This window comes from Sciurus carolinensis, chromosome 4 (assembly GCF_902686445.1).
Source record: "Sciurus carolinensis chromosome 4, mSciCar1.2, whole genome shotgun sequence".
Lineage (NCBI taxonomy): Eukaryota > Metazoa > Chordata > Mammalia > Rodentia > Sciuridae > Sciurus > Sciurus carolinensis.
Window position 1 is genome coordinate 124004409 of NC_062216.1, and position 23807 is coordinate 124028215.

Here is a 23807-nt window from a genome sequence, read left to right on the forward strand (position 1 = left end):
GTAGGGAAATTTTCTTTTTTTTGGGAAATTTTCTTCTTAACATAAAAATTTCCCTAATGACTAAAAATAATATATACCCAATACAGAAAATTTGTAGGGCTGGGGATATGGCTCAGTTGGTAGAGTGCCTGCCTTGTAAGCACAAGGTCCTGGGTTCAAACCCCCAGCACCACAAAAAAAAAAAAAAAAAAAAAAAAAAAAAAAAAAAAGAAAGAAAAAAAAAAAAGAAAACTTGTAAATTAGGAGAGGACAAAAAACAATAAAAACGGAGAAGTTTGTGAAAAATCTCTTCCCTTCTGGATGAGGGCAGGTTTTGCTTTTCCCTCCAGGTGGGAGCAAGCAGAGTGCAGCCCTCCCTGCCTCCTCTCTGCATTCCTGCATTTGGAGGATTGGTAGTGTTCCTCTGTCCCTCTCTTCCCATCAGCTTCCAGTCTTTTCCATAGAAGCACAAAGAGCTTTCCTTTCAATTTGTTAATCACTCAGCTCTGTGGTTTTGGTTCGTGGAATAACTTACCCTCCCCGGTAAGTCGTTTCTGAGTCTGGGTCTTGACAGCAGAAGGCAGTTGTGGAGGGAAGGAGCCCTTGCTCAGGCATTGGGCCCAGATTCTGGCTTCAGTCAAATTGCAGCTAAGGAGCAAATTGAAATCGTTTTGCTCATGTAATTGCTGATAATGATTCTTGGTTAAAACTTTCGAATTTACCTGGTGCGTGGCAGACTCTTAGGGAGAGTCCTCTGTAGGGATGCAATGTATCATTCATTCAGAAGTGTTTATTGAGCACCAGCTATATTCTGGGCTTACTTTAGGTGTTGGATTCCAAACCAGAAAAGAAAATCTCTGCTTTTGTGGAGCTCTGATTCTTGTGGGAGAAGCTGGTAATAAACAAGATAAATACCTAAAATTCAGGATTTACCAGATAGTGTAAGTGCCAAGGAGAAGAAAGTCAAGTTTCCATGTGGAGGATCAGGGTGTGTGTGTTGGATGAGGGGAATGTTGAAGGGTTATAGCTGCATGTTGTTCTCATGTGAAATGTGTTTAATTCCCAGCTGGGGACCAGACCCCACCCTAGAGTTGAAATTAACTTCCTGGCTGTCCCTGGCTTTTTGGGCTCTGTGTCTTGCCGGGTTGGGAGTGAGGGCCCCAGCAATAGGCATATGGTTTGTGGGGGGACATTTGTGTGTGGCCTTTGGATATACATGAAGAATACTTAGAATAGTGCCAAGCAGTCAATAAATTCTGGCTATTACGTTTTAACTCTGAATTATGTCTTCTGTTAAAAGAAGACTCAGGGCTTTAAATAGAAACTGGAGGGGCCACTTTTGTGGATAAAGTGCACAGTGCTAGAAGCAGTTATTACATAAGTACCAAATTTGGAGCATGCACATGATGTTGATCCTCCCCATCTTTCCCACACTGGCACTTCTCTTCACATTGCTCGCCTCCGAGTTCCCCCTCCCCTTTCATCCCCTGGGGGAATTTTGGAGGAGAAGATTTTAAGGCAGGAGCCTTGGATCTGTACATAGCAGAGCCCTTCTTATGTTATTACCTGGTGAATCATTAGTCAACAGGAAGTAACATTCCCAGAGTACAGCCAGGTTTCTAGAAATGTGCTTGGACGAAGGGAAGAGGATGAGAAAACCAGTAAAGGTGTGTTGCATGCTGATTAATGGGGAAGGGGGGGGATACAGTGCTTTCCCAAACTTTAGCCGTTTCTTGTTTACTGACTAAATTTGGATTTTGGAAAACCCAAATCATTTTAGGGTTGTAAATTTATTCAGTGGCCTACACCTTTAAGTTTTGATTACTTCTTGGTAGTGCTTTTTAGTTTAAGGAATATGATTCTATAACTGGTGTTAAAAATTATACTTTAAGGGCTGGGCCTGTAGCTCAGAGCATCTGCCTAGCATGTATGAGGCACTGGGTTCAATCCTCAGCATGAAAATGAAGGTATCATGCCCATCTACAACTAAAAAAAATTTTTTAAATATTTTAAAAAATATTATTAAAATATTTAAACCACTTACCAAATGCTGCTGCTCGTTATCTCAGTTCTCTATAGAGTGTTTGTATCTGTTTAGCAGTGGTGACTTAGTCACTTTAATGATAGGTGTCCATTGAAAATACCTCCCCACCGCTCCGCAGCCCTTAAAAGGTAGAGGTCCAAAATTAAAAGTTATAAAGTCCTCTGTTGGTTATGGTACTTTGTGGGCTAAATCATCTTCTTCTTCTTCTTTTTTTTTTTTTTTTTTAATTTTAGATGTTGATAGACCTTTATTTTATTCATTCATTTATATGTGGTATGAGAATTGAACTCAATGCCTCACACATGCTAGGCAAATGCTCTACCATTGAGCTGCAACCCAAGCCCTAAATCATCATCTTATACCAAAAAAGTAGTGTAGTGGCAAGTTTTAGGAACTGCATGGATCTTGGTTAGAATCTCAGTCCCTTTTAAAACCAGTTGTGTACAATTTGGGTAGGTTAATTTCTTCTCAGTTTTCTCATGTTCAAAGTAATTATTATTATCAACTCACCAGGTTCTTGTGAAGAATGGTTTGATATCATGTGCATCTAGCCCAATGTAGGTGCTAAAATTCGTTCCAACTAGTTTCACATCTGTTGGAAAGAGTTTGTTCATTGTTCACTTTTTTGTTTTGTTTTGTTTTGTTTTATTTTTTGGTACTGGGGATTGAACCCAAGGGCATTTAACCACTGAGCCACATCTCCAGCCCTTTTAATATTTTATTTAAAGACAGGTTCTCGCTAAGCTGCTGAGGCTGGCATTAAACTCACAATCCTCCTGCCTCAGCCTCCTGAGCCGCTGGGAATACAGGCGTATGCCTCTGCACCTGGCCATTGTTCACTTCTAATATAGATTTTGAGAGTCACCAGTCAGATCGACCAGTTGATAAATGTTTTTACTTTTAGATTTTAAATCTAACATTATTAGACTGGGGAGGGTGCTTGCCTTGCAAGCACAAGGCCCTGAGTTCGATCCTCAGTACTGCAAAAAAAAAAAAAAAAAAAAAAAACCACAAAAAAACCAAATAAAATAAATCTAACATTATTGTTAAATACCAAGTTCAGTAATAAACACTAAGAGTAGTAGCAATGATACTGATGCTAAACAAACATTTTCAAGTGTTCCTGCTGTGTTATCTGGTTACTCTGAACAAGGGTCCTTTGAGGGCAGGTGTATTTATTATGTTCATTTTGCTGAAAAGAAATTGAGGTCTAAAGATTTAGAAAGTGTTGAGAGACAAAAGCTGTGTTAAAAGATGACTTTTCCTTGGTCAAGATAACATATGTTGCAGGGACCTTGTAAGTGGGTGGTAGGTAATGGCGTTAGGAACTTTCTATTTGAAGAGGTTCACATTTGCAGGGCAGAGGTCAAGTCTGCCCTCCTGTTGCTACAATATCTTGGGACCCTCTGAGTACTGATTGAATGGATTCCCAAAGGTCTAGCTGGCATGTTCTGTAGTCTTCCTGAAAATTCTCGGGTTGTCTCTAACTTTGCTTCCTTTTAAGTAGATCTGTTTACCTGGGAAATAACTGGATAACTGCTGATTATTCTGAGTTGCCACAGGAATGAGGGTCCAGCCTATAATCTCTGTTTTGCAAGGAAGGAAATAGACTGGAAAACCACATGAGACAGTTTGGTCACCAGACACCTCAGGCAGGACTGAGCCTTCACGGTCCGCATCAGTCTATCTTTCTCCAGATGGATTCCTGATGTTGAGGCTCACCTGGCAGTGGTGAACCATTTAACAGTATAAACCTTTTGATGCACCCAGTATTCCAGTTATCTGTAAATTAAAACATTTGAAATCTAGAATGCAACATTACTTTTTTTCCATTATATTTGTTCTTCTGTGTCCCTCTTGGAGTGTTGACATGTTAGTGAACGCAGAGAAAAGTTCCATCGATTTCACAGTGTTTTAAAATAAGACCAAAGAAACTACCAACCAATATGAAAACCTTGATTGGATCAAAAATATCCATGAAGGTATTTTGGGAGCACAGAGGAATTCTGAATGTGGGATGGATATTGGATGATATTAAGGAATTATAATTCATTTTCTTAGGTATGATAAGGATGGTTTGATTATGTAAGAAAATGGCCTTGTTCTTTGTTAGTTTGTTTCTTTTTTTAGTACTGGGGATTGAACCCAAGAATGCTTTGCCACTGAGCTACATTCTCAGCTCTTTTATTTTGAGACAGGGTCTCACTAAGTTGCTGAGACTGACCTTGAACTTGCAATCCTCTTGCCTTAGTCTCCTGAGTCACTGGGATTAAGGTGTGTGTCACTGCATCCAGCCTGAAAATGACCTTATTCTTGAGATTCATGCCTTAAAATGTAGAGGGTTTGAAGGACATCACAGCTGTGAGTTGGAAATGGTTCCACAAAAACAAAGCACCCCTCTTCCATAGGGATGGGAGTAAACCTACTGCAGGGCAGCATCAGCCCTCACCCAGTAGCACACAGTTTATCTTAGGGAAGATGGACTATTCCAAAGAAACCAGCCTGCGCTGTGACCCTGTCCCTCCCCCTCCTCCTAGGATGAGCTCCTCAAGGGCAGAGTCTGTTTTTGAATCTTCCCAAACTGCAGTGCAGGGTACCCCATAACCACTGTGGAATAAGTGGGAGAACAATGTGACCAGCACAACTAGTGTAATGGCAGTGACCCTTTGTCCTTGCATACGGGCCAGCCAGCCAGCGGGAATCCAGGGATGAGGGGAATTTGCAGGAAGAGACTGGGTTAATAATGTATATGAAAAGGAGAAGCAGGATGCTGGCAGCACAGCCTCAATCTCCAAGACCCATGTGTTTTTGCAGAAAATGGCAGGTGCCACCACCTAGTGAAAACTGAACTGTGTGAAATACCCCATCCCAAGCCCTGGAATTTGGTTCAGTCTCAGGCTGGGCCAGTTAGAAGTTTTTAAGAGGCCGGAATGGGATTGGGGCTGTTGTCCATTCTCAGGCAGTATGGTGAAGGGACGGAAAGCATACTGTTCCGAGCTTAATTCATGGCCTGTTGCTCATATGTCTTACTTTGTTTAGTGTTTTTTTCAAGATCTACAGTGAGAATAAGCAGCTGTAGTCAACATTCTTCCTCTAGCACTAGGCAAATACTTATGGTGTTTGCTATAGAATGGAATTAGTTATGGAATGCTGATGTTTATTTTCTGATTTAGGATGAAAGAAGTAAGGCATAAAGAAGAAAAACCATTACCAATATAGACTTGAAATCCTTTTTTCTGGCTTGTCTTTCACTTGTTTTCTTTTGAAGTACTGATGAGTTCAGAGTGGTTAACTGAAACAGACTCTAAAAATACCCGTTAGCAGCATGCTAAGTATTTTCTCTTTGTCTAAAATTAACCACTTTGAGCTGTGTACTGTGGTTTTCCTGAGCGCTCCATTAGGTGCTCTGGCTACTTCTTTCTGTGGTGCCGGGTGCTCTGGACAACCTTCCTGCAGGAGAGTCCACTGAGCAGTTTGCAGATTAGACACCTTCTTCTCCAGAGATGTCTTGGTGTGTTCTTCCTGTGCTCTTCTGTATCACCTGCCTCTTTGTCCCCTCTTAGTGACCGTTTCCACACCCCCATGCCTGTGCTCTGTTGACTGTTGTGTCTCAGTACTTCATAAAAACTGTTTGTTAAGTAGTTAGTTGCTTAACAGATTAATTTGTCAAAAGCCAAAATAGGGGGCTGGGGAGATAACTCAGTCGGTAGAGTGCTTGCCTTGCAAGCACAAGGCCCTGGGTTCGAGCTCCAGCACCGCAAAAAAAAAAAAAAAGAAAGAAAAGCCAAAATAGGTCCATTTCTAAGCAGAGGGAAAGGAAAATATTATTTATTAGTGGTGTCTATAAAGAGATGTGTTTTTTCACATGAAAATGAAAAAGGAAAGAGGGGCAGAAAAGCAAGAAAGTGAGAGCAAAAGTAGTTGAGAGCTCAGTGGCCCAGAAGTGTTACAGGGACAGGTTGTGGAAGGAGGGTCAGCTGAGGAGTCTGCACCGACAGGGGCAGGGGAAGAGAAGAGCCAACCACTACCTGCCTTTCTTCTGCATTGGACATTTCTGAGACTTGTCTTAGTTTTAAAAACAGTATCAGTGCTTTGAAAATGGTTTACTCCATGGGTGTGGTGGTGCACATCTGTGGTTCCAGCTACTTCTTCAACTTAGTGAAACCCTAACTCAAAATAAAAATACAAAGGTTGGGGGATGTAGCTCAGTGATACAGTGGCTCTGGGTTCAATTCTCAGTACTGCAAAAAAGAAAAAAAAATTTTTTTTACCTCATTGTAGGCAATTGGGGAACATAGGAACACATTTTTTGCAAGTAGGCTAGTTAACAGTTTAGTCTGGTATGTGCATACATGTTTTCTTTCTCTTGTAAATTTGGGGCTGGGTCATAGCTTCTAGTATTTCTATCTTAGATGTCTTCCCATTTTCTAGGTGTTGGGGTATTTAAGGAGGATCAAATTTCATCCCACTTTGATACCTGTGTTTTCTCAATCAGTTGAGAAGGAGACAGGAGAAAGGCAGATGAAGACCAAAATTTACCTTTTATCTCCCAAAATGGATAAAGCCGATGGTAGAGAATGTAGCTGTTCCTGTGTGCAAGTGGCCTTCCTGAAGCCCAGCTGCATAGTTGCAGGATCACCCCCATCCCCAGAGTCAGAGCAGACTGTTGGCCCCTAAAAGATCAGATGGAGGGGCTGGCTATGATGCAGGCCCACTTTCTTCTTCAGACTTGGGGATTCCTTTAGCTCTTTATTTCCACTGAGAGGTGAGAACTTGGCACCCACGAGGTTCTGTACTTTCCCAAAGTAACATACTGGCTGGCAACAGATTTTTACTGGGCTCTGTAGGCAATTTGGTAAGAGTAGAAAGGGCTTGGTTTTGGAATAGGTTCATATTCTTTCTTCCTCTATGACCTTGTCCTTGGTTTATGCATCTATACAATGGATTAAGCTTTCCCCCTGGGCTGCTGGGAGAGTTATATAAGGAATAATGTGAATAGCCTGCACTTCCTCAGAACCAGTGATGCAAATGTCACCCAGCCTGCCCAGGGTGCTTTCCTCTACACCAGTCCATTTGTTCTCTCTGATTTGGAGCTTCAGGTGATTGGAAAGTAGTTCTCAGTAGAGTGGGTGACTCCATGGTGACTTTTCAATTTGAATTTTTGGGAGGAACAAAATTGTTCTTAAGGAACTAAATAAATTGGAAGAATTGTATTTATTATACACTCCTTAGAACAACTTGGGTCATACCCTGAAATGGTTTTGTAGCCAGGGTTGAATAGTAAGATCTGTTTAAGCCTTGAAGAGAACATTCTTTCAATGTCTTTATTTTATTTTTTTTTTAAGTTTTTAAATTTTTATTTATTTGTTGTGCATATTGGGGATTGAACTCAGGGGTGCCTTATCACTGAGTTACGTGGTACCTACCTGGTACCCTTTTTGCTTTTTGTTTTGAGACAGGGTCTTGCTAAGTTACTGAGGCTGGCTTCAAACTTGGGATCCTTCTGCCTCAGCCTCCTGAGTTGCAGGGATTATACCCGTGCTCTGCTGAAGTTTAGTTTTGTTATGCATGTTACAGGACCTATGAACTAATTCCTGGGTAGCTTAAGTGAATGAGTGTAAAGATGAAACTTTCACATGTATGTATAAGGGATCTGGCCCAGCACATGTAAAATCCTACCTTCTTTCTTGGCATTTCCTTAGATGTCCTGGAGTGAAACAATCTCGGTGTCCTCAGGGACACTTGCTGCAGGCAGTGGCACACGTGGGGAGAAGGATGTAGTGCTAAGCAGTGCTTTCCTGTGTTTAATTCTGTCCTAACCCTCCTCTTAGTGTCTGCTCCTCGCTTCCTGTCCAGAGCTTTAGCTTGGAACGAGGTACAGCTGTGAAGCTGAGTCCATACCGCTTTGATCCATAGGGCTTGTAGTGCTAACCATGGTTTAACTCAACTTCTGTTTTTCTTCTCTGTGCTGCAAATCAGCCTTTTGAGTAGGTTTGCAGTTCAGACCTATAACTGAGCCCTTCTCTGGGGTGCCTGCCTGGGCCTCTGACCCCCAGCATGAGGAAAAAGGTGGAGCAGGCTTCCTCTCTGCCTTGGACTTCCTGTGCTTGCCACTGTGGAGGAAAAGGATCTGGAGGCCTTGTGAACCCTCAAGTTATACAAGTAACACTTCTGCACGACAGAGACAATGTAAGTTGTTATAAATTCCAAAAAAATAAAATAAAATAAAATACTGGCAGCCCAGTTTCCAAGGCAGTTGGAGAGTAGCTTTTATTTATAAATTGGTCACCTGATTAAGTGATGTTAAAACCTACCTTTCCTTTTGGCAGCCCTTGTTAACAGTATTCTTATTAACTTTTTAATGGCCAGAGAAGTCCATTTTATTTCACAGATCACACTATGGCAGCTTCCCTTACCAAAGGGATCTCTGTTTTGCTCTTTCTGGCACCTTCTGTATGTCAGTATCTAAGTGCAGTCGGCTGTCAGCAGAACACTCAGTCTTGCCATGGTGGTGCCTCTGTTAATTTGGGGGTGGCAGTCGGCACATGAAAGTGGTCTGCTGGCAAAGTGCTCAGTTGCTTTGTGTTTATTTTTGTTTCCAAGGCTGCTTATTTTATTTTTTATACATGAAAGCCTTCCTGCCTTTTCCAGATTTCATTCTTTGTTCTCTGATTAACTAAATCATACAGACTCCTGAGATGTTCTTTTGAAAATTTAGTAAAAATTTAGAAATTTAATTTGGAAAGAGGAGGGGGCACCCCCAGTCTCATCAACCAGGCACAAACCACTATTAGTATTTGGCCTATTTCCTTTCAGTCTTTAGGCTCTTTTTTTTTTTTTAAACATTGTTTGTCTTACAAGGTATACAGTTTCTTCCCCGATTTCTTTTTTCATTTCATTTAAAAACTCTTCTACAGGCTTCATGTTAACGGCTCCTTCTTAGGACATGACAGTATTCAGCCATTTCCTTAATGCTGGAAATACAGTATTCTAATTTTTTAATTAATTCTCTTTGACCTTGGCCAGGTTAATAATTCCCTAGTAAGTTGCCAGGTGTATTACTCTTCCGCTCTGCAAAATTCAGATGGCTACTGGACTAACTGACCAGACCTCCACAAACCAAGTGGGTGGTGGGGAGGGCCACTTATCCCGGCGTGCTCCGTCCTGGTCTGTGGGGCTGTCCTCTTATTGCTTGGCCTTACTGTCTTTGGATCAGACAGACCAGGCACAAACCTCATTTAGCCCCCACTATCTGCATGTTCTCAGGTGAATTCATCCTCCAAAGCCTGTTTTCCTTCTAGCAAAATAAAGAGTAACTGTGGTACCTGGTTCCAAAGTCTTCATGGGAATTTTTTGTAGGAATTTGGTCAGGTCACGGAGGGTGTGGGATGGTGTTTGGAGTGTGGTGGTCACAAGTTCAACAAGGGGAACTGCTGCTGTCCCCATCCCACCCCATTCCTGCTCCCAGGGATTTGGGTTGGCTGATCCTGACTCATCCAGTTGTGGAATAGGGACCAGATAGGAAAGGGAGGCAGAATAAGAGGAGGTGGAGTTGAGAAGACTTTTCTTTCCTTCTAAATGTAGAGAATTTCATTTTTCAGGCTGTGCCTGAGCCCTCAAAAGTATGTGTGGGCCGACATTGGGCCACCTGGCTGGGTATGGTGATATGGCCAGGAGTACTAGGCCTGGACCTTCTCCCTGCAGAGGACCTTCTCCCTTCTCTCTGCTGTGGTCTCCGTGAGCATCTATCCTGACTCTGGCCAGCCCATGTTCCTGACATGCCCCCAATGATTTGTGTGTTTCTCTGCCCACCCACACCAGAGCAGGAGGCCAGGAGGTGATCTCTATGGAAAATGTGCAGCTCTGGGAAGCACTCATCCTCCTGGGTTTGATTTGAATCTCTCTACTGTATCTTTTGATTATTTGACATATTTTTACATCCTTGGTAGGAAGGAGGAAGGTGATTCTGTAGATAAAAATCAACTCCTGGAGCTGCCCTTGGAAAGGAAGTGGTGCTAAGGTGCAGAGGTAGCTGTGTGGGTGTTCTCTGTGGGTGGGGTTTTGGGCATGTGTCAGTGTCCTGATGATGGAGGACAGTAGAGGGGCTTCTTTCTTGTTCTTTGTGTGTTGCCTGTGGCAGGAGGAGTCCTGTGCACTTAGTACTTCAGCCATGCTTTTGCAGGACTAGGAACAGAGGCAACTTGAGAGTGGCATAGGGTGCAAGGGAGGGAGTGGATTGAATTAATGGTAACAAGAGTGATATAAAACACTTTATTCCCTGTGCCCTCTTCTGACTTTCAAATTTGTCTGTTTTTTTTTTTTTTAAATGCTTAGCTAGGTAGGTATGGTGATCCACACCAGTAATCCTAGCTACTCAGGAGGCTGATGCAGGAGAATCATACTTTGAGGCCAGCACCTTGGTGAGACCCCTGGTGAGGCCCTGTCTCAAAATATGAAGTGAAAAGGACTGGGGGTGTAGCTCAGTGGTAGAGCACCCTGGATTCAATCCCCAGTACTGGGAGTAGGGAAGAGCTGCGCACTTGCTTAGCTGGACTATTGATTTATCTCCCTGTTTGTGGTGCTGCAGACTTCAGATGGTACTAGCGAGTGGTGTGTGAACAGGCTGGGCTGGTGCATTTATAAATCCAGGCTCTGGAGGAGTTAAACGGGACTCTCTTCTTGGACATTGTCATCCCATACAAGTTGTTGTCTCTGCATTTTAACTCCATTGCCTGGAAACATAGAGTCTAAATTGATATAAGCCTTTCTTCATGTGCAGCAACTTAGACTCGTAATTGGCAAGGAGGAGGACACCAAATATCTTTGGTGCCAAAACCTCTGTGGAACCTTTGAACCCTGGTGTTGTGGGCATGTCTTTCAGGTCAACTTGCTGCAGATAATTTCCCTTGGGGTGATGATCTACAGAAATTTCTGATTTCTTAAGGCTATTCTCTCTTCAAATTAGGTTTCAGTTGGCAAAGTGGCCACTCTTTGTTGGCAAACCTCTGCCCTTGACCTTTAGGTTCCTGCTGTTGGTGGAGCTGGAGCACCTGAACCTGCAGTGCTTCCCAGTGGCCCCACCTGCCGTGGTGGCTGCTGTAGCATTCCTCTCCGCTTCCTGCTGGGCTCACCTCCAGATGAGTCAGTGCCTTTCTCCGGAACCTCCCCTTATCACCAAGGTTCAAAGGTTCCATAGAGGATTTGGCAGTCCAGAGACCTGACCCCTAAACTCTGACCTTAGAGTAGAAGCCCCTGTGCCCCAGGGCCAATCAGTGGACAGTGAGACCCTGGGGCCACAGTTGTAATTGCTATTAGCCAAAGAAAACATGACTGGATGACCCTCAGGGCCTCGACCAGCAAGAAGTTCTGATACTAGAATTTGGGGTGGGCGTTATGTCACAACTTGGAATTGACTTGTTAGTCTCACTTCCTTCCCGACCTCCTTAGCAATCTCTCTCTCTCTCTTTTTTCCCCCCTAATTTTCTTAATATTCAGTGTACTTCCTTTGTAGTATTTGCTTAGGGTAGTGTTGCAGATGGAATAGAATATTATAAAATTGACACGGAAAGGATCCGAAGTCCAGTGCTCTCTTTTAATAACCAGGGACACTGAGCTCTTGAGGCCATGCTTTCCCACGAAAACCTAAGAATCCACTGCTGCTTCCATTGGCTGAGCCCCATGAGGAGGGCCTTGGGGAGAGTGCTGACTCACCCGTGGCCACGTGCCTCTTCTAATTACCCAGGTTGATTAACTGGATTCGGATGATGGCCCTGAGGCCGCTTTCCTCTTACCTAACTCACCTAGAATTTGAAGAAAGTTAAGCCAGTTGTGAAATGTATTACCTTTCAGAAATTAATAGCATCTTAGTTGACTCCCTTTTAAAACATGTGAAACTGGGATTCCTAAGTCTGAGTGTAATCTGGTATGCCTTGAGGTTGGGACCTCAAGCTGGGGCACTCTGGGGAGTCGGGTCCACCTCGAAGTTTGTTTTCTGGCTCCAAACAAACGAGTGGCTGTTGGACTATTGGCACACAACCCGGTTATAAAAGTACAACCATATAGGGTATTGGCGGAGTGGTTACCCGGGGGTTTAAAAAGTGAGGTCATGGGAGGCTCAGATGAAGCTCTTTTAATGTGTATCACAACTGCAATTAATCTTATTAACATGCTGGGCCTGTGCCTGCTTTCACGGTCCTGGGTGAGCGAGGGTATTGAAGGGGCACGCTTTGAAGGACTCTTGTTCTTTGATGATACAGATGGATAGCAGAAGCATATAAAATGTTGTATCTGATATTATAAAGGCCCTTTGTTTGCCTCTGAAGATTCAGTTTTGAGAAGCCAGCAAAAAATCTCCTGCGGATTGATAAGGCATACACAAGAGGATGGATGGCAGATGCAGGCTTGTGGCCGGGCTCCATGACCAGATCAGAATCAATTGATAGATGCCACCTACCTCTCTGTCCAGCACCAACCTAGTTCCGACATAGTATTCTGGGAGTAAAAGATTAAAAAACAAGGTAGGGTAGTTGAGAAGTAAAAGTAAACACAGGAGCCACAAGTTGTTGAAGGTGCCTGGAGCCAGATTGATGGTAGCACGGAGGTTCCAACTGAGGGCTGCTGTGGTTAGGGCGGCTTCCTGGGTGGGTGGGATCTTGAACACCAAAGACCCCAAGGTGAGCAGCAGGAGGAGTTCAACATGCTGACTGGTAGGGCGGTGCAGTGGTGGGAGGGCAGGCACACCATGGCATGCGTAGAGTTTTTGAGTGTGTTCTTGCTCACGTTTTTCTGGCTTGCTGGTGCACGCAGGAGAAGGCTCATGCAGACCTACGTCCTTATAAGGCTGCTGCTTAGTTCTATTCTTGTAGCCCACTTTTTTGGAAGTCATCTAAAATACCCATTTAGGCTCCCCTCAGATGTGTTCTTGGGTGTTGTTTAACAAGAAGCTTTGGGGACAAAGAGGATCCTTAATATTGCCATGTTCAACAGCTATGATTTAGGTGTGCTAGCAATCCCCTAGTGAATACAGAATCCTGGGTGAATAAGTGAATGGCTAATAAGATTAAAAAATAATGTATTCATTTGCTTATAATTAATGAGCAGCACATCTGTAACATTAAAAGCCCATTTCCTTACGTTTTCTTGGCTGCGTGTGCTTTTACTGGTTTTTTGGGTTTTTTTTTGTTTTTTTTTTTTTTTTGGTATTGGGGATTGAACCCAGGGGCGCTTAATCACTGAGCCATATCCCCAGTCCTTTTTATTGAAACAGTGTCTCACTAAGTTGCTGAGGCTGGCTTGGAACTCATGATCCTCCTGCTTCAGCCTCCCAAACCGCTGGGATTATAGGCGTGTACCACTGCACCCAGCTGCTTTTATTGGTTTTTTTAACTGCAGAACTTCTTAGAGACTTCAGTATTTTGAAGAGCACTGAGAGTCTGGGGGTGGGGAGGGAGAAGGAGCAAGTGATTCAGTAGTGCCCTTTCTGTCTCCAGAACATCTTGGAGAATCAGTGTTCCGTGGAGTGCCCTTTGGGAGATGTGGTCTTCTGCTATTCTGTAGTACTGTGTGCATTACCCTTGTCCTTTCTACTCATTTTCCACTCATTTTTCCCACCCTGAAATAATAGCGGTGCATCTATTACTATAAGGAGGATAGGGGTGAGGTGGTGACTGTGAGATCCCTCTTATCCTTGGCTGTTGGGTGCATGCGTAGCATCCAGTGTGCTTATGTGGCAGCACAGAAAGAGTTGCCTGCCTGTAAGCTGAATTGAGGCAATGCGAGCTCGTGAATCCCCACATAAATGGGAATAAAGTACCAGTTCTATATTTTGCCATCTAAAAACAAAAATCCTCCCATCTGGCAGGGGAACAGTCCCAACTGTGAAGTGGCCAGGGTGAATCAGCATGCCAGGGCTGCACAAGATAAGCACTGGGCATCCAAACATGGCACTCCTCGGGATTTTCAGATCAGTGCCGCGAGAACACGATGGTGGGCAGCATACTGTACTTTGAAGGTCACCACCGATCTCGGAGCACCCTGGGACAGCTGTTTTCATTCTTCAGGAATAGAATTGGATTTGTGCTCTAGAATGGATGTCTTTTCCTTAACATCCTGTTTTGTGTTTTTTTCTGGTTGCTTTACTTTCTTTGTTCTTTGCCTGTGTCCATTATGGTCTCGAGTTACACTGTCCAGTAATGAGATTTAAAATTCAGTTCTTCATTTGAAATGCTCAGAAGCCACACATGTGGCTGCTGGCACAAATATAGAATAATATATTCTATTATTACAGAAAATGCTGTTGTTGGGTAGCCCTAGTGTTTGTTGAGAACTTGGTCCCTGCTTGAGAAAACTTTCTGGGTCCCTTAGTGTTTTGCCTGCTTTGATATGTTAGAGGTTGTGGTTCTGAAAGTGAAGAATGCTGGACAGTGCGGGTAGATACTAGAGTGTCCCCTGTGGCCCTTCTCATCCATATTCATTAGCATTGAGCAAGACATGCTTTTGGCCTGGAGGACCATGTCAAAGCTTTTCAGTTTTTTTGTGACATCCCCTTCTGTATGTACGTATGTATTTATACTGGGAATTGAACCCAGGGATACTTAACTACTGAACCATATTTCCAGCCCTTTTTAGTTTTTATTTTGAGACAAGGTTTCACTAAGTTGCTTAGGACCTCACTAAATTGCTGAGGCGGCCTCGAACTTGCAGTCTTCCTGCTTCAGCCTCCTGAGTCTCCAGGATTACAAGTATGTACCACCACACCTGGGCCCCTTCTGTATTCATCATATGATCTCCTCTTTGCATACCTAAAAGCTTCCTTAGAGGAGCACCCCCCGCATCCTGTTGATTGTAGGGGGTTTCAGCCACATCCAGCGTGGATCAGAGAAGGAATTTCTTTTGGAAGACAGTGCTGGCTATAAATTAATTACTAATAAACACAAGAACCAATAATCTTTTCAATGATAGGGGGTGTGACAGATCAGGCCATACTAGATCTGGCCTCCAACAAGATGGAGAAGCCCACCTTCACCTTTATTTATAGTCGTATAGGTAAAGGGGCCAAGATCGGGAGGGGCTTCTGTGAGGAACAGGATGGGGTGGAGTTAGGGAAGCCATTTGCTTAGAGAAATAGCATTTCCTCAGGGGTGAGCCACCTCTGTACAGGGCCACTTACTCCCAGCTATCTGAAAGAGTCTCTCAGGACTGCCAGTTTCTGGGAGTCAGACCTCAGTATCCTGTGGGCTCAGCCAGGCCTGATTCTGCTAAACATGGATGGCTCTCACAGCTGATCATACTTTAAAATCTAGTTCAGGAACGCCTAAAAGAAAAATCTGGAAGAAATTTCCAACCCCCCAAACTACACGCACTGTGGCTCCCAGAGTCACTTGTTTACTGAGTTTAGTAAACGCCTCATAGCAGGCCTGCCTGGGGTTTGTGTGTAGGTCCCTCCCTGATCGCAGTGGAAAGATATTGCTCCCAGAGAATGGTTTTCTCTTTTGTTTGGGTCCACAGTACCTTATTTGGTTTCCTTATTGGAACAGGGCCTGGCAGGAAGATGTCTAAAGGAGTTAGTACCTAGATTCCGTTCAGCTGGAACTGGCCTTGACGTCCATTTGCAGCAGGGGCCCGCTGCTCGAGCCGTGTGCTGTGTTAGGTATGAAGGGTGCTTGATGTTTAATCTGTGCATTTACAAAACTGGAACAGTTATTTCTGTTTCACACTGGGTACCCCAGTCTATTGGGACATCAGTAGGCAACTGCCCATTTCCAAAATATTAAAAGTAGGAATTCATGATTCTGAGTCTAACCTGTGGAAAACACCCATGGGTCTGGCAAGTTCAACCCTTCTCCGCTGACACAGGCTGGATCCCAAAGTTAGCTGAGGCGTCAAAGCAGATGCAGCTGGGGGCTGTGGGGCCTTCCAGGGGCCGGGTGAGCAGCACCTGCTGAGCGTCTGTGATGCCCCTGGCAGCAGGCCCTCTGCAGATAGTGTTCCCCACTTGATCAGAAAATCTGTTTGTGCCCCTACCCTGGCCCCCTCTTGAGAGACCTGTCAATAGCTTGCTCCTTACTTCCTTCATTTCACTGTTGAGAATGGGACTGCAGGCCTCCTGTATCCTAAGCAAACACCCTGCCATGAAGGTACACCCCCAGCCCTGCTTTATTCTCAAAGGTCTGTGATGCAAAATAAAGAGCCCAAACATACACAAGGGGCTAGGATGGGGAGAAAGGCAAACTTTACCAGGCTGTCAGCCAAGAAGAGGCGCAAAGGCAGGGACCACAACTGTCTAAGCTTGAAGGGCTTGGCACAGTGCCTGAGCCCAGTAGGCACTCAGTAAATAGTTGTTGAATATTGGCTTGTACTGTATCTTTTTACAGTTGTATAAAGGAGATGCTGTTTTGCATTTTTTACAGAGATAAGAAAACAGAGATTCAGAGAGGTTGAATAACTTGCCTTGAGTCACACAGCTAAAACATGAGGGCTTAAATAAATTGACTTTGATCATAGAGTTAGAAGGTGAGAACTGTGATTTTATTTTCTGTGGTGCTGGGGATTGAACCCAGGGCCTCAGCATGCCAGGCAAGCCCTCTGTCACTGAGCCACATCCCAGCCCTGTTGTTTCATATTTGTAATTGTAGAGTTACGGAAGAGTACGAGTTAATTCTTAGACCCTTTTCCCAGGTTTGTTGGGGGTATATTTTTGGAAAGCCTGATATGCCACCTTGTGGGAGCAGGCCATGCCTGCACATCTATGAGGCAGGGTGTGTCCCTTTGGAGGTTCACTGGTGAAAAAACAAACTCTGATGCGACCCCACCCAGGAACTGAAGCTAACCCAACCAAGGCAGCTCTTGAGCACTCACTGGCTGGAAATATGAGCAAAGAATCTAGAGGCTATAGTTTTTGTAATCTTGCATGGAAGACCCCCCTCTCTGAGGAGCTGGAGGGTTTGGAGAAAGTAAAACAAAACTGACTTAAACAAAGATGACTTGCAACCTGCCAAACAGACACTTGGGTGTGGCGTCAGACCCTCCCTGACTGCCAAGGGCAATAACCCATGCATTATCCACAGATTGCTGCAGCCTCACCATTTCCTCCCCAACCTTGCAGTGAACATTCATGCTCACTGGTGTTTCATCTGTGCCCCGCCTGCTCTACCACCTTTTAACCCTCGCCTTGAACTCGCCCTTTTACCTCCTTGGCCCTGCTACCTTAAAATTGTTCTCCTCCCATCTTCCTGCAGATGATCCCTGTATTCCAGAGCACTGTGGTTCTTATAAATGCTCATTGTATTGGAGGAAGGAGGTTCTTGCCTGGATAAGCTAAAAGGGGAGGTCTTTTTTAAAGGGTTCGACAGCTTGGAGGTTTTCCAAGTCGGGGGTCTTTCTCTGGCTTGGACACTAGCTGAAACCTGTGTTTGGCTCCCGGGCCTGCTCTGGCTTCTTGTGCTGCCACAGTCCTCCACTGGGCAGCGCGCTTGGTTGTCACTTTGGGAGCGGTCTCTTTACTGGTCCTCAACCTGTGCGGGTGTAGACAGTAAGCAGTGTGAGGTGGGGTGGCATCCCCCTTGCTGAGTGAGGTCCCCCGCACTTAGGCAAGTGCCAGGCATGCAGCAGATGCTCAGCAAACATTTGCTGAGTGAGCAGGCATACAATTGCTGCATGAGTTGGCCTAAAAACACGGCTTCGCAGCCCTTTGGGCTTTAGCTGCTTTTCTGGGATTTACTTTCTGGGCAATCTTCTAATGATGAGATGTTTAGCCTGGAGAGGATCCTGGAGATGCTTGGGACCAGCTCTTTTCTGTTTCTGCTCCCTGCTGTTTCCTTGGTTTTGATTCTGAGAAGAGAGAATTGTTACAAAAGAGTATCTCAGTTGTCTATATCTGGGTGATCCAGGGGAAGCCGCTCTTTCCAGACTGCCTGGCTCTTCTGATTTTCCTTAAGCTTCTAGACTGCTGACTGTGGCCTGCTGATGTGGAGGAGGGGTGGGGTCTAAGTTCAGCATTATCAGCAAAACCTGTGACAAAGGATGGAGGAGCTTTACTTAACCTCTTTGCTCTTAATCACACCCTCCATTTACCCTTTTCCTTCTCTTCATTCTTAGAGTTCTCACTTAGTTGTGAAGCCCTCTGGATGTGTATTTGCTACTGTATGCATGCAGTTAGCTATTTGGGGTGTATGTGTTTGGAGTGCTGGGGAGAGGACCTAGGTCCTGCCAGGCCAGCGTTCTTAGCCCTTCCACACCTCCAGCCCAAAGTCCTCATGTGGAACAGTTGTGCCTCATCGGTCACAGCAGTGAAAGTAGCATCAGATCTTTGCAGTTGGATTCTTTATTAGCCCAGGAAGCATGGTGGAAGTGATATACTCTAGTCTTTCCATTAGGAGGAAGTGAGGGAACCAGCTCAGAAGGGTTAGCAACACCAGCCTGTATGCTGGTGACAGACCAGGGCCTGGAGCCAGTGTGCTTTCCCAAGCATTTCGCATTAATGATTGTACAAGTCCTGCACTGTTTTCTTCTAGTAGTCTGTCCTTTGTGTTTGTGGAATATGTATCTGTGAATTCATCCACCAGTTGCATTACTAATAAACATGTACAGACTTTTTTATTGCCTTTATTTCCTAAACAATACATTATAACCATTGACATTTATATTGTGTTAGGTATTTTAAGTTATAAAGTAGCCGGGTGTAGTGGCACATGCCTGTAGTCCCAGTTCAAAACCAGCCTCAGCAATTTAGTGAGGCCCTAAGCAATTTAGTGAGACCCTGTTTCAAAACAAACAAACAAACAAAAAAAAGAACTGGGGACATGGCTCAGAATTTAAGTACCCCTGGGTTCAATCCCCAGTACCAAAACAAAACAGAACCAACAACAAAACCCACAATACATTATACTGTTGACATAACATTTAATATAGTATTAGGTATTAGAAGTAATCTAGTGATGATTTCAAGTATGTGGGAAGATATGCATAGAGAATATGCAAATACTGTGCCATTTTGTGTGAGGGACTTGGGCTTCTAAGGACTTTGGTATGAACAGGGGAAGGTCCTGGAACCAGTCAGTACCTTGCTGACACTGAGAAATAACTGTATATGTTTTGAAAGTCTGAACAATAATTAATACTTAGAGCAATGAAGGCTATCTCATTTTCTTCTTCAACTGTGGTCAGTAGGTGGCTAACTGTGGACTGGGAAGAACAGAGCAAGCAGAGATGTGGTACATGTTTTAAATTTCCTTGGAAATAGTTACTGAAGCTTTTGAAAAGTTATTTGAAACCACAGCTTTCTTCTCCCCGCTAACCAGTGACACCAAAAATAAGATCGTGTTGGGGTTTTTCATTAGCAAACAGTGCTAATGCTCTCAAGGAGTTTGAGGTGATTCTCTAGTATTACCAGGCGCACTGAACCTCCCCAGATGTTCCAGGACAGTGCTGAGATTGAAAATGCTGAGATAATGTATAATCAGCACATCCCTCTTAGGGTCTAAAGTCAAAGAACTTGAGACTCAGTGGCTCAAGAGTCCTTTTATTTCGATTCTCCGTTCCTGCACATTGTGGAGTGGCCATTCCTGGTGTATTTCTAACTCCAGCTCCCAGGGAGGAGATGGGCGCACCTGCCTGCCTGGAGAATATCCAGCTGCGAGGGTAGTGTGATGTATCTGCCTGGAAAAGGCGTATTTTCAAAGACTTTTTGGGGTGTGTGTGTGAATCATCAGATTTTAATTGCTCTTCTCTTGATCTTCAAGATTTTTAGGCACCTCTATCTTTTCTGAGTTGCTTCTTGGGTTTGAATTTGATTATGCAGCTTTTCTCTGTTTTCAAATGTTTACCTACACCAGTATCTTGGAGATCTATTTAATTTAGTGGAAACGAGAGGACCCAGATTAAATGGAACTTTGGTCTGGTACTAGTGGGTTTGCCCTTGGACAAGCCACTTTACTGTAAATTGTTCTTATCTGCATTGTGTAGATGCCGATTCACTCATTTTGGGGGAGGATTAAATGAGAAAACCCATTTGGAGGTTCTTAGAGGTCTCAATGGTTAGAGTTAGTGAGGGTTGGTGGGCTTCGGGGTCATGCTTCAGCAAGTTCTACCGCTTCCACTGAACAGTTTCGTTTCTTTTGGCAGGTTAATTTACTTCCTAGAACCTGATCTCATCTCTGGAAACTGGAGTAATAATGCCTACTTTGTTGGGTTGTTGGGAGAATTAAATGTGATACAAGTCCAGTGCCTGGTATATGTATCTTTGGGGGTCACAAAACACTACAGTTTGGCCATTTGTGACCACATATTAGCTACTGCATAATGTCATGCACTGGTTGAGTTCTTTAGACAATGAATTATTAACGGATTCTTCACAGTTTACTGAATTCTTCCCAGTATTAGTGAATTCTTCAGGGTGTGGGGAGGTAAAAGTGGATGAGACTGGAGGAGAGGGAGGTAGAAGTGGGTGGGTGGGTGTAGTCTGGCTTCTTGTATTTTGGCATAGGGATTTGTTTGGAAGACAAATTACCCGCTGGTAGTTGTATATAGTTTGACAGGTCAGTGATTAGTGCTAATTAATTAATACCTATTATCTACTGTACTTTTTGTGGATACTGTAGAGCTATTAAGATAATAACGTTCACAGAATTTTCTAAAGAGAAGCTTTTGGTGTATGTCTTTAAAAATTGTTTAAAATAGAAATGACAAAAAATAAATAAAATAAAATAAAATAGAAATGACTAGACTATGAGATTCTCTGGGGGACTAATCTTTTTGTAGAAGGGAAATTTAGCAAGAACAGTTTTGCAAAATAATATTTAATGAAGTATTGCTTTTAACTGCTGATAAATTAGTTTTACTTGCTATATGCCTTTAGAAGACTGTAGTCTGAGGAATGAGAACCACGATTGGTGGATGAGCCTGAAGAGTGAGAGAGAGAGAGAGAGAGAGAGAGAGAGGGAGAGGGAGAGAGAGAGAGAATGTGTGTGTGTGTGTTTTTGAATTAAAGAGGGTAAAGTGCTCCCTGTTGCTCTTATGTGGAATGTAAAAAGTATCCTGGTTTATCTGCATTTTTTTCTGTGATCATTAATGTATGGCGTGGCCTTTTTTTTTTTTTTTTTTCGTTCTAGGATGTGGAGAAAGAGAAGGAAATTCACAATTACCTCAGCAAAGAGGAAATCAAAGAGAAAGTTCATAAATATAATTTAGCTGTCACAGACAAGTTGAAGATGACCTTGGTAAGTACCCCTAATACTGTTTAGGCTGACATCCATCAAAAAACAAATAGAAGTTGGTGGTGGTATAATCTATGTATTTAAAAATATATGAATAACATTTCATATGCAGAACAGAAAGATAAGACTGTTTCTGCAGCTTTCAAATTAAGTCTGTATTTTGAAGTAGCTTTGTCTTAAAATCAGTGGTTAGGGTAACCCTAAAAAAGTAAAATTTATTTTCTTCTCAAAAAAGTAAAATTTTGTTTTAAAAGATTTTGTGACCCCCATCTTCCCAAAAGGATTTTCTAATATTACCTAAGATATAAGATGGTAACCAGATCCTAGTAAGACCTTAGGTATTTTCTGTCTTGTGTAAAAATAAGTATGAAAGAGTCAGGAAGATTTTGTGCCCATGGATTGAGTATAGTTGAGCTAAGACTTTTCTCCACTGGCCGCCAGTGTAAGATGAGGTGCATGATATTCACCTTCCTGCATGTTGTTGTTACAGGCATCTACAAGGCTGTACCACACTGTTTGATGCACTGTGGGGAGTGGGGATGTAGGAGGGAGGAGGTCAGGGCTTGGGGGTGAAACTGGTCTACAGCAGAGCTACAGTATTCATGTTCCTCTAAACTGAACCAGTGTCTGTCCTTACCCACTGATTGCCTTCCCATCTGGTGACCTCCCATGCAACTCCTGCCATCCCTTGGTGCCATTTCCAGGGCCCCTGGATCCCTGCCTGTCACTCTGTGGCTTGTGAATTCATTAAAAGACAGGATAGTCTGTTTAACACAGGCCCAAATGAATTCAGTAACCCTTGGGAGGAGCTATTAACTATGAAACCTTGTGATAAAGGATCCCATCCTGGTGGTAGTGTGCCCCAAAGAGGGGAGAGGAACAGATAATCCCAAGAATAGTTATCCTTCATTATTCCAATAGTGATATTTCTGTTTCAAACATATTTTTCATCAAAGGAGAAAAGTTCCACTTGCCACGATTTTTTATTTCTTCCCCCATGGAGATTGAGCAGATGGAAATTTCCAAATTCTTTCAAAGATAAAAAATTTTAAGTGTTGTACAATACACAAAAAAGGGAATTAGTATTGCAAATTGATCTTCTGTAAAGGAAGACAAATAAGGGACCATGAAGGAAGTCTTTAATGTTCTCCTTTAACTGTGATATTTACATGTAACACCTGATGACTTGTTTTAGTAAGACACAACCATCTTTTTTTTTTTTTCCTAAATAAAATGAAGACAAGACCATTATTATTATTTTGGCAACTGAGTCATAGTAATTCTATAAATTCAGACATTTTTGTAATATCTATAGGTCACATAGTAGCTTGAAGTTTAGAAAAAAATAAATTGTTACTTAGGGCATCGGAAATGCACCCAGTGCTATATATAGTAAACACAATCTAGTACATACCTAATGGCCACTAAGAGTTAAAAACAGCCTGTTTTCTTGTCAGCTCACCGTTGATTTCGGTATTGCAGTCCTAACTCTGGCCTTCCTTTTTGGTGTCAATAGCAGTCCTCAGTTGGGGATATCCTTTGACCTTTCATTCATATGGGTTTGGCTAGCATCTGCTGCACTGGCTGTGAACTCTCAAATGGCCACTGACCTTTCACCTGCAGTTTTGGGGCCCTGATTCCTGGGCTGGTGGCTGAGCAGGGGTAGGCGCCTTCATTGCCACATCTGCTGGGCAGACTTTGCCTCTGGAAGTGGTTTACTGCCGTGTGTTAACCTTCCTCTGAGGTCATTCCTTTTGGGGGAATTTTCAGTGAAGTTGTGCTACAAAGCTCTAAGCGAAAAGAGCAAGAGGAAGAGCTTTCTGTTGGGCTTTGATACACTCCTGCCCTAAAACGTGCTGTCCTCTCAGCTAAGAGTGGCTTTTCTTCTTCCCTCTTCAGAATTCAAATGGGATTTACACTGGTTTCATTAAAGTGCAGATGGAACTCTGCAAACCTCCACAGACTTCTCCCAGCCCTGGGAAAGTCACCCCCAGCAGCAATGGCTGTATGAACACACTTCACATCAGCAGCACCAATACCGTTGGTGAAGTCATCGAGGCCCTGCTCAAAAAGTTTCTCGTGACCGAGAGCCCAGCCAAGTTTGCACTTTACAAGCGTTGTCACAGGGAAGACCAAGGTATGCTGCTATGCTTGAAGCAAAGATGGTCTCTGCTTCTGTTTCTGTCATTTGTCCTCATGAACAGGAAGACCAGTGTTTTACCTGTGTCAAACTGTAACCCCACCCCGGGGCAGATTCTGGAAGCCTTAGTGATCATGGCAGATACTTAGTGTTTCCTGACTGTTTATGGTTTTGAGTTGAACATTTGTTGGTCTGACGAGCTTAGAATCATCTGCATGTGTTGGGTGTTTCTGGAGGATTTGTTGATGTGCATAGAGGAGTAGCTTTGATTTTAATGCCCTTTAAGACACAAAAGAATATTTCTGTGAAGTTTTCAAAATAGCATGTTTCACATTTGATGCTCATCTGCACATGCAGTGGCTTGCTGGACTTGTATTCTTTTTTTTTTTTTTTTTTTTGCCTTCTCCTCTAATCTTCTTTTTTTTTGGGGGAC

The 23807-nt window shown here is 43.4% G+C and overlaps 1 protein-coding gene across 2 annotated transcripts in view; it reads left to right on the plus strand.

Moving 5' to 3' along the window:
- Rassf3 (Ras association domain family member 3) overlaps nt 1–23807 on the plus strand; it is a 70052-nt gene that overhangs the window by 39051 nt on the left and 7194 nt on the right. Inside the window, exons 1-3 of one of the 2 annotated variants that reach the window (XM_047551148.1) lie at nt 1590–1646; nt 21130–21237; nt 23134–23371. In XM_047551148.1, the coding sequence (XP_047407104.1) occupies nt 1605–1646; nt 21130–21237; nt 23134–23371 (388 nt within the window). In that variant the 5' untranslated portion in view covers nt 1590–1604. Of the gene's footprint in view, nt 1–1589; nt 1647–21129; nt 21238–23133; nt 23372–23807 lie in introns of those variants that run through there. The other variant, XM_047551147.1, reaches the window with a different exon arrangement.